At 34.5% G+C, this 18,676-nt stretch overlaps 2 protein-coding genes across 4 annotated transcripts; one reads left to right on the top strand and one right to left on the bottom strand.

The window, feature by feature from the left end:
* Positions 1–1,333: 1,333 nt before the first annotated feature.
* LOC120479304 (transmembrane protein 150A) lies at positions 1,334–10,387 on the top strand. Its single transcript, XM_039671607.2, has 8 exons — positions 1,334–1,846; positions 2,002–2,227; positions 3,354–3,401; positions 3,483–3,554; positions 3,644–3,711; positions 3,975–4,105; positions 5,036–5,213; positions 6,707–10,387. The coding sequence occupies exons 2-8, from the start codon at positions 2,163–2,165 to the stop codon at positions 6,892–6,894; spliced, it is 750 nt and encodes a 249-aa protein (XP_039527541.1). The 5' UTR covers positions 1,334–1,846; positions 2,002–2,162; the 3' UTR covers positions 6,895–10,387.
* A 143-nt stretch (positions 10,388–10,530) lies between these two features.
* eif4e1c (eukaryotic translation initiation factor 4E family member 1c) lies at positions 10,531–16,939 on the bottom strand. 3 transcript variants are annotated; one of them, XM_039671610.2, is made up of 7 exons: positions 16,821–16,937; positions 15,408–15,511; positions 12,918–13,013; positions 12,771–12,834; positions 12,456–12,569; positions 12,229–12,368; positions 10,531–11,042 (listed from the first exon to the last, which is right to left on the bottom strand). In XM_039671610.2, exons 1-7 carry the CDS (start codon positions 16,836–16,838, stop codon positions 10,928–10,930), a joined length of 651 nt encoding a protein of 216 aa, XP_039527544.1. In that variant the 5' UTR covers positions 16,839–16,937; the 3' UTR covers positions 10,531–10,927. The 3 variants fall into 3 exon arrangements, with proteins under 3 accessions (XP_039527544.1, XP_088972984.1, XP_039527542.2); XM_089116858.1 differs by lacking the exon at positions 16,821–16,937 and adding an exon at positions 16,769–16,807; XM_039671608.2 differs by having other exon boundaries at positions 12,229–12,569; positions 16,821–16,939.
* Positions 16,940–18,676: the final 1,737 nt, after the last annotated feature.

Below are 18,676 nucleotides of genomic sequence, written 5' to 3'. Positions count from 1 at the left end.
AGAGTAAATGACGGCAACAAAAAAAAAGCAATTGAAGTGCATAGACGTTGAAGTGCACCTGGCATGCCAGGCGCAAGTGGTCTAATGCTCGATTCATTTCTTAAAGGGATAGTTCTCCCAAAAATGTTTTTTTTTTTAATCGTAATTTACATAGTCACCTATTCTAAATCTATGGCTTTTAGTTACTCTTGGTGGTATTTATTTTTTTATGACCAATGCATGCAGAATGCAGGACGTTGACCATTGATTGCATGTAATCCCAACAAATTTTAGTTGGCATGAACTCTTCCCTATCTGAGTGAACAGTCTCTTGAATGAGGAAAAGAAAAAAGTTAGGCGAGATTTTGTCCATCAGGAACCTATGGTCAGGAATTGATTATATATATATATATATATATATATATATATATATATATATATTGTTACACTCTAACCAACAAAGTCAATATGCAGTCAGAATTGCAATATATACAAAGTGGAGAATGGTCAGGAATTGATATGGTAGTGATTTGCTATTGCTGTGATCGATTTGTTATTTGTTATGCTGTTATTTGTATTTATTGTGTTTTATTTATTTGAATTGTACAGCACTTTGGTCAACCTTGTTGTTTTTTAAATGTGCTATAGAAATAAAGCTTGATTGATTGATCTCATGTGTGATGAGGTGATGACAGGTTGTCGGCATTCCATACATAGACAGTAGTCACGCCTCCTCAAAAAAAAAAAAAAAAAAAAAGTAGTCACGCCTCCTCGTGCCAGTAAATACGTCATCAGTAAATATTTCACTCAAGAGGGAGGGGAAGATATTTCAAACAAAGAGAGCACATGAGGGCCCTTGTCTTAAAAAAAACCATAAAAAATAAGAACTGTCAATAGACATTTCTAAATTCCATCGCACCAACGTTTTTTTTCGCATTTAATCTCCAAATTAGTCTAGAAACAACATGAAGACAGTCGCCTATATTTTAAATGATTATCCAAGTCAAGTCTCAAGTCTTTGGGTCCAAGAATTTTATGTTCTATTTTGTTCTATGTTAAATGTTCTATTTTATAGCAATTGTTTTTACACCTAGTTATTATATTTAATTAACAATAATAATTAATTATTTGATTTCTACTTTATCTTTTTTCCACAAAATGTGTAAATTAAATTGCTTGGATTAATTGATTCATTTTCAATTTAAGTGAAACGAAGATTATCACAACTTGGCCTAATGTGTGACTGACAGCCCTAAAATGCTTCACGCCACGCGCAATATAATAGGTAACGCTTGTGTGTTTGCCGCAGCACACAATGATAGGGCATTAATTAATTAAGATTAGCAAAAATAAATTGTGTTTCATGCTGACATGTGGGGTAGTAAAGAGAGACGTACCGGTAATCTGAAATGCCATACCAAAATGACTTTTCACGACTCGCTGAGTCTCTGCATGTCTTAAGTCCAAGTCAAGTCTCCAGTCATTTTTTTGTTGTTGTTGTTGCGAATTTCTGTTACTCGAGTCGAAGTCGCAGACGCGAGTTTCAATCTCTGTGTTTTTAGAGGCTACTCTTGTATGCTCTTTTTCCAGATCTACAAAAGGCCAAATCAAGACACCGATGAGGCTTTTAGCAGCAAGATTTATCTGAACTACAGGAATATCAGGCAGTGTATGTTGTATGTTGCACAGATCGATTGCATTCAAAGAGAGTGAATTTGCCTAATGCTAGAAAATTAAGAGGGAGCATTGTCGTGACTTGGTGGTATCTACAGTAGATGTTTTGATTCGATTAAAGTTGGAACTTGGACTGAAAAGTTTGAGAACCACGGCTCTAGTCTAAACTAACATGCAGCCAGGAGAACTATGAGTAAGAGCATAAGTAAACACTGCAAAACTGAGTTGACTCAACCCAAGTTGTCTTATGGCTGTTATATCTTCTTGTCTTAAAGCAGGTGATTACCATTAAGGAGTGGCTGAATGTCTCAAAGCTTTTTTTTTTCCTTCTTTTTCTCTCCATGTAAGAATGTAGTTTATCTGGTAGAGGAGATAGTAGACTGTAAAGGCAAGAGAAAAAGTGAAAGATGTTAAAGGACGTGTTTAGCTTTTCAAGACCTCCGTGGAAGTATTACTTCTGAGATTATCAGCACTTTACTTTCATCTTGAAGCAACTTTCTCCAAGAAACATGGCTGTTTGGGTTATTTTACCCATTGTTCTGTGTGCTGTCTCATTCATCGGGTGCTGGACAGTGTGAGTTAACCAAATTATTTGCTGTTCCTCTCAATTTAAATAACCTATTACAAATACATGCTGCTTCTCAAGGTCAGCTACAACTCTAAAGTTTGTTTCAGGTTAAGATGTTTTTATAAGAGGATATTACCATTAGACAGATAGACTAGTTTCAATCGTAATTTGATGTTTTAATCATAATTTATAATATCTACACAATGGTGCTGACGTGTAAAGATGGTTGCATAACCATCTTCACAGCATAACATCAACGAGAGGCAAGTAATTTCAGTGCTGATGTCATAAGCATTATGACACATTACATTTTAAACTCAGTAACCGAACATGAGTCAAGATCAGAAAAACTCAAAGACAAGTAAATGCTGGTCTTTCTACTCTTTCTAATCTAATCAGGGGAGTCTGATCTGAGACATTTTCACATTGCTAGATGTTCATAATTTCTCGTGTAACTGAATGCTTTATCAACAGGCTTATTGGTTACTAAAGGTTGCTTATTATTAAACAACCCTTATGCATATTTACCAGTGTTGGGTGTAATTAATTACTTAGTAATCTGATTTCTGTAATTTAATTTATTTTCCCTTGAAAAAGTTAAGTAAGGGATTACTCTTATTTTTCTGTTATTTAATCACTGTTACTTTTGATGTACACTGTATCGGATAGAACAATTGTATACAACAATAGTGGTTTTAACATCAAAATTGAATGTTAAAATGTATGTTTTTAATGTAACCTTCTCCTTTTACATACTTTGGTCAGCTCAAGAATAATGAATGCAATTTTATATTAATTACTTGAATTAGCAATAGAGCAGTTTCATGCCTGTCCTTTTATTGGTCAATGGTTGATATGGGATTTAGAAAGTAATAAGTAATCCAATACTTTTTTAGAGATACAGTAATCTAAGAAGGTAATTCATTATTTTTTTTAGAGTAATTCACCCAACACTGATCTTTACTAGTACAATATTAAATACTGAACAGAATTAATAGGCTACAGAAAAAAACAAAAAATGCTATCCCATAGCAAAATATTTGAACTTTTTTCCTTCTGATTTTAGGATTAGTATTTTCTCCTAACATAAAATGACATTTGTTTTAAAGGGCTCTCTTGTCTTTTTCTACAGATATGGACTTGCATTACGTTTCAACCACGTCTGCTCACTTACTAACTGGTAAAGTGATGATTTCAACCTGCATTATTTAACGTTTCCTTCATTTATGCTTCATGAAAACATTGTTGGGTTTCTTAACAGGGAATACAGAAACTCATGTCAAACAAATGAAACGGGGAACTGCTGCACCCTGGATAATATTCCCACCATAAGGTTTGTAAAACACATTGACCTTTGAAACACATGCTATTTTCCACTTCATAATACAAAGGAATGACAGGCATTTTCTGCTTATTTTGCAGCTCAAGTGGAGCGAATTTTCCGGAAAATTCTCTATTCACAGCAACAATCAATGCTGGTTCATTTTTGTGTAGGTGTATTTCAGACAATAGGCCTAGCTCACATCTTTGTATGGGGTGTGCACTACATAATTCCCATAATTAAATTTGTGCATCAGTTTATTTGTGAAATATTTTAATATAGATATATAATAAATATTGAGTAGGCATGTCCAAACATTGACTGTTAGTTTAATAAAGTGCACAGAATGTCCATAAGACTCTTTGTCACTAACAGTGAATTGAATTATGATTTCACAATTCTGTGTAATATATCCTCTCTTTTCCCCCACAGTTCTGATTTTCTGTATTTTCCATCATGCACACATCCTGGACAGGAACAATGTTTATTCTCTTCTCAGTAAGATTGCTATGATTTTAGGCTGTGTGGTGTCTATGGGTGCTTTCGTGGCTGGAAACTGCAATGTAAGTACAGATGAACACCCTTCACTAATTTCTCTTCTTGCTCATGTAAAGCTAATAAACGATTCAGTGTCATCGATGTGATGAATCAATTCTCAAGTGACGAGAGCCTTAATATGAGAATCTAACAATGCTTACTTTTAACAAACACACAACAGTCAAGCTCCTCAACCATGTATTTTACAAAAGCATTTATGTCAAGTTGATCATAGGTGGAGTCACAAAGCAAACTCTTCTCAGGCTTGGTAGACTGTTTCCTGTAGGCGTACTCTGTGTAAATATAATAAACATGCATGATGTTATGCACATTACACATTAAATAACTAGTTTCCACTTCATGTTAATTAGGGTACATCAGGGATAAAGACAAACTCTTAAGAAAAATGTGCTTTTCACTACTGCCATAGTACGATGGCAGAAAAAAAAATATGTTTGTATTGAACATTGATGGAGCAACAGATTTTGTGTATATATGTATATGTGTGTTTGTGTGTGTATATGTATATATGTATATGTGTGTGTGTGTGTGTGTGTATATATATATATATATATATATATATATATATTTAAATACAGAAACAAAAATAGTTTATTTTAATAAAGATTCTGAAAGCATTGAAGAAAATCCAATGATTATTTAATATAGATTGTCAGTATTAATGTACAATAAGTTATATTTCATTATATGACATGATTAATATTATATTTTTAAATATGATGGTTTCATTATAAATATGGTGATAATCTCTAAGGTGGACACCCAACTTAATATATGATATTTACCATCTGAATCTAACCATGACATGTCAACAAAGGAAATATCAGCCAGCAGTTTATTATCATGATAATGTGTCAGTTCATGTCATGAACTGACACATTATCTCCTTTAGTGAAACAGCCAGATAGATGATGTGTCCTGTGTTTTTCTTACAGCCAACCGAGCTGACGTTGCTCCATTACCTGGGTGCTGCCCTGAGCTTTGTGTTTCTGTGTCTGTACATGACCATCTTGACCTTCCTCACTGGTAAATGTGTGATGACGGGGTGTGAACGGGTTCTCTACCCACTACGCAGCATCTCCACAACTCTCCAGATTTCTGCCACCATCCTCTGTATCCTTGTATGCTTAAAATGTTTTGATGGTAATGCTATTTTTTTTTTTATAAAATATAGTTCAGTGTTTCTATGCATACAAAAAGCCTAATGTAAGCAAGTATGAAATGCAGGTGAAAATGAAGACCTATAGACCATTTGGGAGAAGATGTCAGAGATGTCACGCTCATTGTGGTGGCAGAAAAACTGTAATTGTCTGCTCCACCCTCAAAATACGTCACTGCTGTTTGCAAAGTGTCTAGGCTATTTGGACACTGAAGAAAAGCTTTGAATGTATGAATGGCATTGCATTATGTAACTAAATAGCAAATCAAGGGATGTGTGTTTTATATAAATAAAGCCTAGACACACATCCAAGAAAACATTTCATAAAAATAGGTTTAATGGGATTCACATTATAAATGAATAGACATAGGCCTACAGTTCAAAATGAAGATAAAAATGTATTTGAATACTTTCTGGTTGTCAAGCATCGTAAATGTGATGAACTACATCTGGCAGCTGACTTCATCCACTTGGTGTACATTTACACCAAGTGCAAATAGCTCGCCTTGTTGGTAGAAGCTATTTACACTAACTCCACTGGGCTTGACAAAAGGACAAAAAAAAAAAAAAAAAAACGGCTGTAATTTGACAGCCATGGGAGTAAGTCACGTAGAAGATCCTTTTGACGCGAGTTCGATTCCATCGTTTATCCCATCGCATATCGGATTGGAAAGGCCTTTATTTTCAATAAATATGAAGAAAATATGTGAAAAGTGGAATATAACAGTTGTTAAATAATAAAGTGTTTATAGGGTAGGGTTAGGGTAAGTGTAGGGAGTACTTTATTGTCCTAATAATTTAGTACTCATTTACACTCAATATGTTATTATTGCATACTGTACTAAAATACTGAGGTGCAAATAATATCGAACTACTATTTACACTTGTTCCAAATAAAATACTGCTATTTTTCCATAGTGTAAATAAGGATCTATCCATATTTTCACTTAGCACAAATCACCTTTTTTTAATGCTTTGGAAAAAAATCTTATATACTTATATTTGTATCTTATAAAATTATATATACAATAAGGTAATTAACAACCAATGAGCAATAAATAAGTTGAGTCTTAACATTAATTAAACTATTTATTGTTAGTTTGTCAGCTCAGGTCCTTTAAATAATATTAACCTTTTTGAAAAGTGTTACCAAAGTCTGTTAAGATCACCAAGGGTGCATTTATTTGATTAAAAATACAGTAAAAAAAAAGCAATATCATTACAATTAAAGATTACCGTTTTCTAATTTAATATGTAATTTATTCCTGTGATCAAAGCTGAATTTTCAGCGTCATTACTCCAATCCTTCTAATATGTGAATTTGATATTCCAGAAACCTTTCTTATTCGGGATTCTCTGATGAAAAACCTTCTGGGGCAACCGTAGATGTTAAAAATTTGATCAAATATTACCGTTTTTTTCTCCATGACTTCTCTGCTCTTATCAGACGGCATCTTCTTCATCCAGGAGGATTACTACTATAAGCACATCTCTGCTGTGTTTGAATGGCTGCTGTCTGTCAATCTGCAGCTCTATGAACTCAGCTACTCCGCAGAGTTCTTCTTTTTCTCCTCATCGATGCTTTCAGTGCTTTTGACAAAGAAAGAAGAGGAGAAATGTCTCATTTTGTCTTAATGTCGAAAGAATCCTTCAGAAGATCGATAGTTTTCTTCATTTTTCAATCATGGATTCATAATAGATGTTGTAACCTCATTCAGGAGACATTTGAAGACCTTTTTTTGTTTTTTGACGTGGCAATTTATGAGGTTGCAAGCACTGGATTTACTTCGGAGCAGGATACTCTCAGGATTTTCTCAGAGTGGAGCAACGGGCACTTTGAGCGTCTCAGTTGTTTTAGCACTTTTACTTCAAAATACTATGGCATTCGACTGAGAAAAGCTCCTTACAAATACAATATTTGATCTCATATCTAGATTTCCGGTGAGCAAGAGTAACTTTGGTTGGTGTATTCAGCTTAAATGATTGTTCAGTGTTTACCTCACACTTTTAATCTAATCACTTCCCCGGAAATGTGGAATCAGCTGCTGGCAGGAAATGTGTATTTGTCAGAACTGAAAATGGAAAGGTATAAATAGAAAAAGATAAGAATAACCTAGTCAGGTTTATCTCAAATGGAATTATTTTGCATTATTGCTTATAGTGTCAAAAGTTCAATTTAGAGACTAGGGTGAATTCAAGTAAACAGAGAACATTATAGATGGATACGTGGTTAAATTTACCTGAAATTACTCAAAATATTTATTGAAAAGGTAATTTTATAGAAGACAAGATCATTGTCAAGTTTGATTCCAGATAATTTTTTAACAAAGAATTTCGATTAAAAAAACGCTATTTCCTCTGATAAAACAAGCAACAAAGGGCTAATTACCTCTGTATGGTAGTTTGTAGATATTTATAGATGTATATTCCAAGCTTTTCAGTGTTGAGATGCAGTTATGACAAGCTTAAAAACAGACTTTACGGGTTAAAGCCACATTCACACTAAGAATGATAACTAAAATGATACGGATATATAGTTCCCAAAATCGTTTTAAATACTAACAGAGTCTAAAAAACGGCACAGAAACAGTTCCATTAGTTACGGTAATTACGACACCCAACAGAGCGATATCTTCCACTTGTGTGGACGCTATTACAGTTATGGTTCTTCTTGGTGTGAATGAGCCTTGAGTTTGAATGCAACAACTTACATGAATCAATTTTACTTAACTATACTGGCATTGATGGTTCCATAAAGAACCTTTAACATCCATGGACACTTTACATTGCACAAATGGTTCTTTATTGTGGAAAAATTTTGTTTAGCTTAATAATAATGTTTATCTTTACACTAAGAAAACTTCTCACTGAAAGGTTTGTTGGGGAACCTCCGTTTGAAACCTTTATTTTTTTTTTTATAGGTGTATGCTGAAAAGGGCAGATGAGTTTAATGATGAGTAGCTCACTATAACCTAAAGATGTAACTCCTTTTGCCAAATGTCACCGGATGTTTGACAGGAATACAAATGGTTTGACAACATAATGGCCAGGGTATTAAACATGCAATGGTATAAAAAGTTGTGTGGTGTACAGCAATGCAATGGAAGCACAAGTCGTTCCACACCTGCTCTCTGTATTTCTGACACACCTCATCGTGTTTAACTAAGAAAACCATTCTTGCATGTTGTAATTCAACTGGCCAGGTGAAGATTATATCGCAGTTTTTCTATAAAAATTTAATTAGACTGGTGAGGTTTACTGGGGCAATCATCTAAAAACTAGTTACTATTGACATTTTCATCATTGAACTAATATATATATATATACATTTATATTTACAACCATGAACCATCCCAACCATGAATACTTTAAATTGTTCTGAGAACCAAATAATCTGACATGCCTATATTTAGTCTACTTTGTAGCAACTATACGATCTGAACTACTATATGATTGAGAATTAGATTTAGGGAGGAGAGTTATAGGAACCTCACATTCACAGTCAGACTGAAGGAGTGACTTTGAGGTTATGTACTGATGCACATTAAGAAAGACACTGATGCAGTTTAGGACTTTGGACCTTTGTGTTGAACAAAGAACAAGCATATTTGCACTTCCGATTCCATCATGCTGAAGTCATTGGGTATTTGTTTAAATGCCTAAATAAGGTTTGTAGTTAACACAAGCCAACACCGTCTCATGAAAGTGCGTATCTATACCATGATTGTCATTTCTCGTGGCATTTATACGCCAAGAATGGTTTTTGCGTGCATATGCTTTGCACTGAAAACCCCTTGGGTAGGTTTAGGGGGAAGGGGGGTGGGGAGTTCGTACTTTTTTGTACGCCAAAAAGTGCAAGCGAAAAACGCGTACCATATACACGCAAAAACTATTTTTTGCGTATAAATGGCACGAAAACTTACGAACTTTTATGAGATCGGCCTCCACAAGCTCAAGATATACTCACATTTTATTTTACGAAATAAAATACAATGCCCCACTTGCAAGATTTTACTTGTTTTGGATAAGGTGGTTGCTAACAAGTGGCTAAATGGGACAACAGAGAAACTAATTCACTTTCAATACATTCTTGTGAACTATTTAAACTAAAACTTTCCAACTTGTAGAATTCAAATAAAGATTGAAAGCCGTCAGAAGATGTGGTGCTGTTGCAGTTGTCTTGTGACCGTGGTGTAGTAAATACTACCTTTAGCTTTTTACTATACTCCTGACTATATTTAGGCTTCAAAAAGAAAATAAATGGTGTTCATTTTTTAAGATTATCTTGAAGAGAAAAACTTGTAAGAATCATGAACTTATGTTGAGCTTATTTTCTGCAACAATTCAAAAGGAAACCAGCTTGTAGGTACTTTCTTGGTTGGCCTACAAAAATACATCTCTGCATCCAAAATGTACTTTGTAACTAGTCACGAAGTAATTTCAAATTCAATTGTAGTACCTAATCAGACAGTATGTGATTTTGGATGCAGCCAGCATATTCGTTTATCATGAGTGGTGCCTCATCAAGTGCCTGTTCAAAAGATTAGTTTGTGCTAATGACATCAATTAACTAAAAGGAAATGAGCAAACCTTTTGTATTTAGTTGTTAACGTTTTGTTTTTGTGACATCTGATAAAAGAGTCAAGAGAATGAAGAAATGGAAAAGGATTCGATTGTTAATGCAAAGCACGTAACCTTTACTTTGAAAGAAGGTAATATACATCCTGGAATTACAGATAATAAAGATACATTATGAGCAAAATAAATTCACAATGGATATCCTCTCTTCTTTCACTGATCCAAAGAGTGGGGCAAACTAGAAAATGTCTACAGCGTCAATGAGGGAAAAGGTGGAAGCAAACTTAAAAAAGCATGTATGTCCAGGCATTCACTGAATACACTGTAAAAAAGAAAAGGAAAAACAGCAAGCAGTAGTCCACATTGCTAAGAACCTCAAAAAAACAACTGATAGAAAAGAAAGGAGCTTGATTTTCATGGTGTTCCTCTCACTACATAGTTCAACTGCAACGCATATATCATAAATAGATGGAGGGGAGAAACAAGCAAGATGCCACAATTCCAGCATAGCTGAAACAATAAATGACCACTCCTCCAAATTTCAAACTTGGAGCATGACCAAAAGTTATCCTTTACAAACCTTTAAGATAGTCAGTCTGCAGGCGCCTCTGCAATCACTTCTCATGCCAAACACCTCTCTAACCAAAGCATGTTAAAACAGTTTGGGCCCTTAAAACATCCGTGTGGATTAAGTTGTGTTTTTTTTTTTTTGTTCATTCATGACGTGACGCGTGAGAACGAAAGGTTAAAGCAAAGAATGGTATGTCTCTTATCTAAGCCTTAGAACCTCTTCAGCTAGGTAAGTCTCGATTAGTCCTTTAAACTCTCTCAAATCACTAAAAAATGATATCAGTAACATCTAGCTTAACTGCTATAGTTTTTCTCTCAGGTCTAAACAAGCAGACGTCCCCTAATCCACACGATAATGGTGCTGATCATTTCAGGCTGGAGAGCACTACATTTACATATTTGATTTGTTTTCTTTTCTTAAAAAGGAAGGGCACTACAGTAGTTGACTCAAACTCAAAAGTATTAATGTGATGCAAATTTGAAATTTTATAAACCTACAATGAGTTGAAATTAGTTTTCTTCAAACTGAGTACATGTTCTTTGTTGTAGAGCCACTTTTGCTAGAGGTGTCGTCGTGTGACTGGTATCCGATGAGGGTTTTGCTTGGGATACTCAAACGCTCTTTGTATTGTTGCCTAAAGGGGAAGAACAACAGATATCACAATGAATAAATGAGTCACAGAGAAATCTGTTAGATATCAGCATATTTACATCAAACATCTGCTAAACACATTCCGGTGGAATTAACATTAACTTCCAGGCAAAAACTGAGGGTTATTTATTTTATTCAGCAAGGACACATTTCATAGATCAAACATGACAATTAATACATTTATAACGTTACAACATAAAATTCTATTCTAAAATTATATTGCTACTCACATTCGCCAAAAATGCAAAAAATAAATAAATAGATCTGCATATTTAGAATGATTTCTGATGGATCATGTGACACTGAGGTGGATTAATAATGCTGAAAATTCAGCTTCGCCATCACAAAAATAAAAAACATTTGAACAAATATTAAAATAAAATAAAAATTCTTTTAAATTATAATTTCACAATACTAGTTTCACTGTATTTTTGATCAAATAAATGCACCTTTGGAAAATGCGTTCAAAGGGCTGTGGAATGCGACTAAACTGTTGCATTTTGAATTTTTTCAAGCCTATTTATCAGCTTGGCTTAAAACACAACGCAGGCGAATGCGTGTACGTGCTGACATTTGGATCACACGAGTGACACGACCACTAAACTGCGCAGTGAGATCCAGCGAGAAGCACTCGAGTTTATATCTGATGCCAAATGAGAGTTCAACAACAAAACTGGGGAAACATTGTGCCACAACGATCTAGTTAAAATTCTTTCCAATCCACATCAGTCCCCAACATTTAGCATGGATTTGTAATGTAATTATGAGTATTAAAATTATAAATGGAGTAATGGAATATACTTACCCTTCAGTATTTTTGTTAAGCTACAGCAGTTTTGTGCATTTGTATTTATACTAAATGTATTTAGGCTACTGTTTTTCATAAACAAAAACAGTAGAAATAAGTCATTTTTTACCATGGTAGTGTGAGGTGCTATTCTTCTTTTATCTGTGGTTATATTGATCTACAAATGCATGATGCTATAGAAGAGTCTTAGCTTAGTCAGAATATTTAAAATTCTCCCTAAAACAAATTTGTTTGTTAAAAGTTTACAGATGTTACTGTTTTTGTTAATGAAAACAAATGTACATCCGCATCCCAACTCAAGCTACTGCATTTCCCAAGAGACAAAGCATGTAATATTATTCATTATTAATTAGCAACGCACCCTATCGTCATGATAGCGTCCCTGTTTTGGCAGTTGCCTGTCCAGATGGCTATTTTATCCCCCTTTGGCCTGACATTGACCACAGCTCCACACACGTCTTCACTAGCCTCATCAAAGGACTCTCCGATTAAACATAACAGCTGCAAAACACATGCACAGTATGAAGTTATGCAAATCACACCGAACCATCCACAAAACCACGAAAAAAAAAAGAAGAAAAATCTTACCGTTTCCATCCAGTAGCGGTCAAGGTCATTGTGTCGTTGCTGTTTGCTGAGGGTCATTAACCACCTTCCTCCGAGTTTATTCCTGTCATCCTCCCACATGGGTTTAATACCATCCTGAGACATACACAATCTGGACATCAGTGTTTTCTCATTTTTGCCAAGCGCTAACATTCATCCCAGATAATTAAATCTGCAGTCACATGGTCAGAGTGATGCCCACAGAAACTCAGAAATGCACCTGCTTTGCAATGAAATGTTTAGTTAATAATAAGCCACACATTTCAGTTGGACCATTTACACACTTCCTCATCTTACCTTAAATAAGCAGTAGTCACAGCCAAAACCAAGCTTACTGGGCTGCTGTATGTGATTGTATAATCTGAGGAGTGAACAGAAATCAAATCCATCATGATGGAAAAGGGCAGTAGTGTCACAAATACACGATAAAAGAAAAACACTTACGCCCAGAAATCTTCCACTGTGTCAAACTTGGAGATGAGACGCAGATTTTCTGTCCAACTTTTGCTCTTGTCATTTTTGAAATACCAGAGAGCCCATCTGCAGGGAGGCAAATAAGGACAGTGAGCAGGAGAGTCTCCGTGTGTCACTCATTTAATATTCATGTAGAAGCCCTCAAAGAGCTGCTTCTGCCAAGAGACGACTCTAACTGTCCCGTTAACCAATGGAAAACCATGGAGGCCACTAGGCAAAAATGTATTCAATTAAAATTTAATTGAATGAAAAAATGTTACAGCTTATAGTATCATTATTAAATATAAATTGATCATGTTACTCTGAACAGATGGCCAGATGTCCTTCTGCTGCTGAAGCTCGAGAAGATCTTTAGATCATCTCAAATCATGCTGGAGAACATGATCATCAGATATCACACAAACAGTTGCTTTCATTAAAGCCAATTCTTACACATTGTTAAATTCGTGGGACTTTTTCAAATGAAACTTTTCAATCAAATTGTTCTACTAATAACTACTGATAATATTTCATTCGTAATAGAAAAAAGTAATTAAAGTGTATGTGTTAAATGTGTTTGTGAAAACATTTTCACAGTGGACTCAAGACTTTTAAACCCCATTGTATACACCGTTTAGGTCATTATATTATTTGAAATACACAAAGAATTTTATTCAGCAAGAACACATTAAATTGATCAAAAGTGACCATACATTTTATGTTACAAAGGATTTCTATTTCAAATAAATGCGGTTCTTGTGATCCTTCTATTTATCAAATTCCACTAAGCATCACAACTTTTGTCAACAATGATGAGCAATGTTTCTTGGACACCAAATCGTTATATTAGAATTATTTCGGAAGGATCATGTGACACTGAAGACTGGAGAAATCAGTTTCGCTTTCACAAGAATAAATTACTGTTTTTATTAGATTAAAATAGAAAACACTTTAAATCATAATATTTTTTACTGCAGACATGGTGAGCATAAACATTTTTAAAAAAAAATAGTCAATGGGAGCAAAAGTGAATTTTCACCTTTGACAATGTTTCATTCCAACCAGCTGCATAAAAGCAAAAGGACAGAGCTCCACTAAACACACTAAGTCATTATAAAAGGCTGCTATCATTCTAGACAGAGGATGCACCCTGTCACTGATGCTACAGAGTTATCTGTTGCAGCCCTGACCTGTGGTGAACTTTAGTCTATCTATAACAGACTAGGGAAAAAAAAAAAGAATTAATTCTAAAAATGACTGTCATTGAACAACATTACATCTTGCAATTGCATTACAAACTGAAATGTGAAAGTTGTACTTGAGTGAGATCTAAACATCCCAGGAATAAGCCACGGGCAGTGAAAGGGCAGAAAGGGCTGGAATGACACAGCTCAACATGTAAGCTCAGCACTTCCTGCAGCATGCTGGCGGACTGCCACCTCATCGCTCATATGACTTTTGAGCTCAGATTGACACCAAACACTACTGCTACAGAAGTGTTTGGTGAACGAAACTGTCACATTTTCAAAATATGTCAATGTTAGGCAAATAGTACTTTATTTTCAGTTTTTGAAAGAAGTCTCTTATGCTCAAAACAGTAATACATAAAACATTGCTACAATTTAAAATAACTGTTTTCTATTGTATAATATTTTAAATGTAATTTATTCTCGTGAAGATCACTCACATGATCCTTCAGATATCACTCTAATATACTGAATTTGGTGCTCACTGCTCAAGAAACATTTCTATTTGTTATCAATATTGAAAACAGTTGTGCGGTTTAAAATTTGCGTGGAAGCCCTGATCATTCTTTTTCAGGATTATTTGATACATAGAAAGTTCAAAAGAACAACATTTATTATATTACAAAAAAATTTATATTTTAAATAAATGTCTTCACAGCCACTTTTCATAAATTTAATGCATACAAATTTGCAGTCACACTTAAGATTAGAGTCTAATTCTCACTATAAGCTTTTCCCTCACACTCCCATTTTATTATTTATTAATAGTTAGTAAGGTATGTATTGGGTGTAAAGGATATAGAATATGGTCATGCAGAATATATGTGCTTTATACGTAACAAATAAAAGGCCAATATCCTAGTGATATGCATGCTAATAAGCAGCTATAATAGTGAGAATTGGGCCCTGCACTAAAGTGTTACCAAATAAAAGTTTCTTTGAAAAAAAATATAGATATTTTACTGCCCAAAAAAAAAACATAAACGGTAGTTTGTGGCTAGTTTTAGATGATCAACATTGGCTAAAAAAAAGCAAACTAGTTTAAGAGATTTTGAATAAATGTTGTCTAAATAAGAATTCAAATCAGTTCATTTCAGGATTCATTTGCTCTATTCACTTTAATCCCAACTGCACTAGGACTGATTTATGTTATCCGCTTGGTGTGGCATATGCTACACAGGTGATGTATATAGAACCTCAGATATAAACACACAAAGAAATGAATGACATTTACCTGTTTTGCAAAGGGTGTTTGATGTACTGTTCAGAACTTGTCACAGGACTAGTCACAGGAGCCGTAGGACTTTCAGCACGGACTTCTTCATTTTCAGTTCCTCGCTACATAAATGCAAAATGACAATGAATTTCCTTGACTTTCTTCAGTCACTAGAATTTGTATTCTACAAGAAGTGATTTCAATCTGATTAAATGTTTTAGAGCAGAGAAATTTCCATGACTATTTCCATTTTAAAATTCCTAGATATACCCAGGTTTTTCCCATGATGGTAGGGAAAGTGATTACAGGAAAGTTCAGGGTCATTCCACGCATAGATAGAGAAATACTGACAATCCCCTCATTGCACAAGTCATGATCCTCAACCTGAAACAGACCTACTGCACATTCTGTGCATCTGTCAGCCTGTCTTCGCTGCTAAAGAAGCTCCTTGACAATCTTAGATCTTTCTTTGGGTGAATTAGCAAAAAATGCTAAATGAAAACAGATGTTTCGATTGCAATCTATTGGCTCAATATTTGAAACCCCAAGATGACATTACCTGGGGCTGGTTGGATATAGCACTAAGACTAGTCTTATAAGTTAGTCATCAACTATTTCTCTTTTAACTTTTAAATCCGTTACATAAAAACGTAGATTGGTCTAATTTGATACCAAAAAATAAGACTGATAGGTCACTGATTGATCATGATACCTATGTTTGTGCAACTGGCCCCCTGTGATCAAACTTGCCAGATATTCGGGCTTGTTACCAAGACAACTAACGTAAGCTAGATTACAGCATGCACTTAGTGTAGTGCAGATCACACACTATTGAGTCAGTAAGTGTAATTTCCAGTTCAATTTGGAGTCATACACCCTCTACTGTCCGCTAAGGTACACGCTTCTCTAAACGCATGCTAACTTATTTCAGCGTTCAATGACTGGTGCTATTTACTTAATAATCAGACTACACGTAAATTCTTTAGTGCACATTGAAACGTCACATTATGTTGATATGGTGAATTATAAAACGTATTAAGCAGCCACGACTGAAAAAGCTAGCCGAACACAGTTAGCCACGGCACGAACACACGTGTCCAGATGTCTGGAGATATGATCTCTTCACGTGGAGACGAGAGAAAACCGAACACCATCCGCCCTCAAAGCGTTATGGTATCATTACGCCGCTCTGAAATGACCCGGTAACGGGTGTGAGGACTGGGGAATTGTCGTTGTCCGGACCCTCCCTGTCTCTAAAGTCACCAGCAGCATTGCCGCCCCGAAACCATACTGAACCCCAAAACGACACCTTCAGCTTTTAACACTACTGCTCACTGTTTAAACATGTCCCGCAGACAACAAAATAGACACCGGTTTACCATTGTTGGTCGCGGAGAAGCCCTAAAATGAAAAAAGCCCGCTCCCTCTTACCGGCTCCGAAGTCGCCATCTTGCCTGTAAAAATTCTTCTGACCGTTGGACGCTGCTGCGTCACGCACGCGCTCGAGAATCTACGGAAACTGGTAGGGCTCAAACGCACTGCATACGGGAAACTGAAACGCTATTTTTATTTGTATTTATTTATTTATTTATTCATTTTAACATGGGTTTTTATACATAGAATCAAAACAAAAAAGATGAATCATAAAATATTAAGATTTATTGTGAAAATGCCATACAAGTAAAGATTAGGCCTACTTCAAAAGTAAAATAGTAACATATTAAATTACATATTCTAAAAACAAAGAAAAGGAAAGAAAGATGATGCACCTCTGAAATAATTAAAAACACATCCTATGTGATACCATAAAGAATCGCATATGCTCCAGGCAGGGTAAGATTTGTGAAGGTGTAGGCCTACGTAAGTTTGCAAGCGTAAATTAAATTCATGCTAACGCAAAATAAATAGGATCTTTATTCCTCTGACTTCCATTTTTCTGCGTTTTTGGCATCACACTTTTGTATATATATATTGTCTGTATAAGCCAAGCATATATATATTTTTTAAGTAGCCTATATCACTGATTAGTACAAAACTGAACATGCTTTTAGTTTAAAAGAAGTATACTAACAGCCCATTTGAAAGCTACTTTTTGTATGGAAATTCATCCAATATTCACAAAATTGGGTTAGTATTGGAAGTTTGATTCTTGAGTTCTTTTGTCCAGATACATCTCAATGGAACTTTTGGACATTAACCTGCATAACATAAACTTGCCAAAACTTCATCAAAGGATGCACTCTAAAGTCAATCATATTCTGCCCATAGAGGGCACTAAAACTGTGTTGATGTTATCCTTGCACTGGTGCAAGTGTGCAAGAGCTGTGCAACTGTACAAGTACAACTGAATACGTGAAACAATTAGGTCAAACAATTTTCCTGTCAGGATAAAGTTTTTTTTTAAAAAAACCTCATCTGAGCTATATGGCAATTTAATTTACATTTTCAGTGTATCATAACATTATAAAATATTAGGGAATTTTTATTTGTCAGATTAGAGCCCAAGACCAAAAAAAAAAAAATCTAACAATCTGTCTAATCTGACAAATAAAGTCATTAATATTTTAAATAGATTTTCTAAATATCTGAGATTCAAGATATTTCATATTTGGTACAAGTGAAAATACACAATATACATTTTTCTTTAAATAGAAAAGTAAAATAAATGCTTGAACTTGCTAATTTCTCTTTATAGAAAGATTGTATATTCTTATACACTGGAAAAAAATAGTTGCTGCCTTAAATTTTTAAGTACAATCAACTTGGTTGTTTAAGTCATTTCAACTTAACTTACATTAAACTGACTTAAAATATGTGTTGAATCTTGTATAACTTATAAAAAAGTTGAAAATTGCTAAACTTATTTTTAAGAGTTATAGCAATTTAAAACATGTTGTCGTATGTGTTTGGGTAGTGCAAAACTGCTTTTTTTTTTTTAAATAGTTTTTAAAGGCCACTTCTTATAGACTTGTGCATTAATTATAAGGATTTAAAAATCATTTAAAAATGTGCAAATAGAAAAGCCTGACGCTTCACATGTACTGTACAACTACTGTGCATTTTATTTTCTAAAAAGAAAAATCTCAAAAGCTGGTGTTTTCTTTCCTTGACAAACCATTTCAAGTCACATGAACAAATCTTCAAGTCATAATTTGTTCGTTTGTTTTGAAAGTATAAGAGGTTTAAAATGTCCACATTGTACAACAGTCCATATGAAGGCTTACATTCATACTTGAAGTTGAAGTGTGTAATTTTTGTCGATGCTAAAATAAGTTTAATGTGCAACA

The sequence above is a fragment of the Pimephales promelas genome, chromosome 11 (genome assembly GCF_988280905.1).
Source record: "Pimephales promelas chromosome 11, fPimPro1.hap1.1, whole genome shotgun sequence".
Lineage (NCBI taxonomy): Eukaryota > Metazoa > Chordata > Actinopteri > Cypriniformes > Leuciscidae > Pimephales > Pimephales promelas.
Note: the sequence above shows the minus strand (reverse complement) of the source record. Positions and strands in the feature narration are given on the sequence as shown.

Bases quoted from the DNA above. Each gene is read 5' to 3' on its own strand.
- eif4e1c (XM_039671608.2), bottom strand. The intron at 13,014-15,407 runs GTAAATGTCATT...GCCTCCCTGCAG, and splicing joins AAACACCCTTTGCAAAACAG to ATGGGCTCTCTGGTATTTCA. The intron at 12,835-12,917 runs GTAAGTGTTTTT...TTCACTCCTCAG, and splicing joins ACAGTGGAAGATTTCTGGGC to ATTATACAATCACATACAGC.
- LOC120479304 (XM_039671607.2), top strand. From the start codon at position 2,163: ATGGCTGTTTGGGTTATTTTACCCATTGTTCTGTGTGCTGTCTCATTC. The intron at 3,402-3,482 runs GTAAAGTGATGA...GTTTCTTAACAG, and splicing joins GTCTGCTCACTTACTAACTG to GGAATACAGAAACTCATGTC. The intron at 3,555-3,643 runs GTTTGTAAAACA...CTTATTTTGCAG, and splicing joins GATAATATTCCCACCATAAG to CTCAAGTGGAGCGAATTTTC.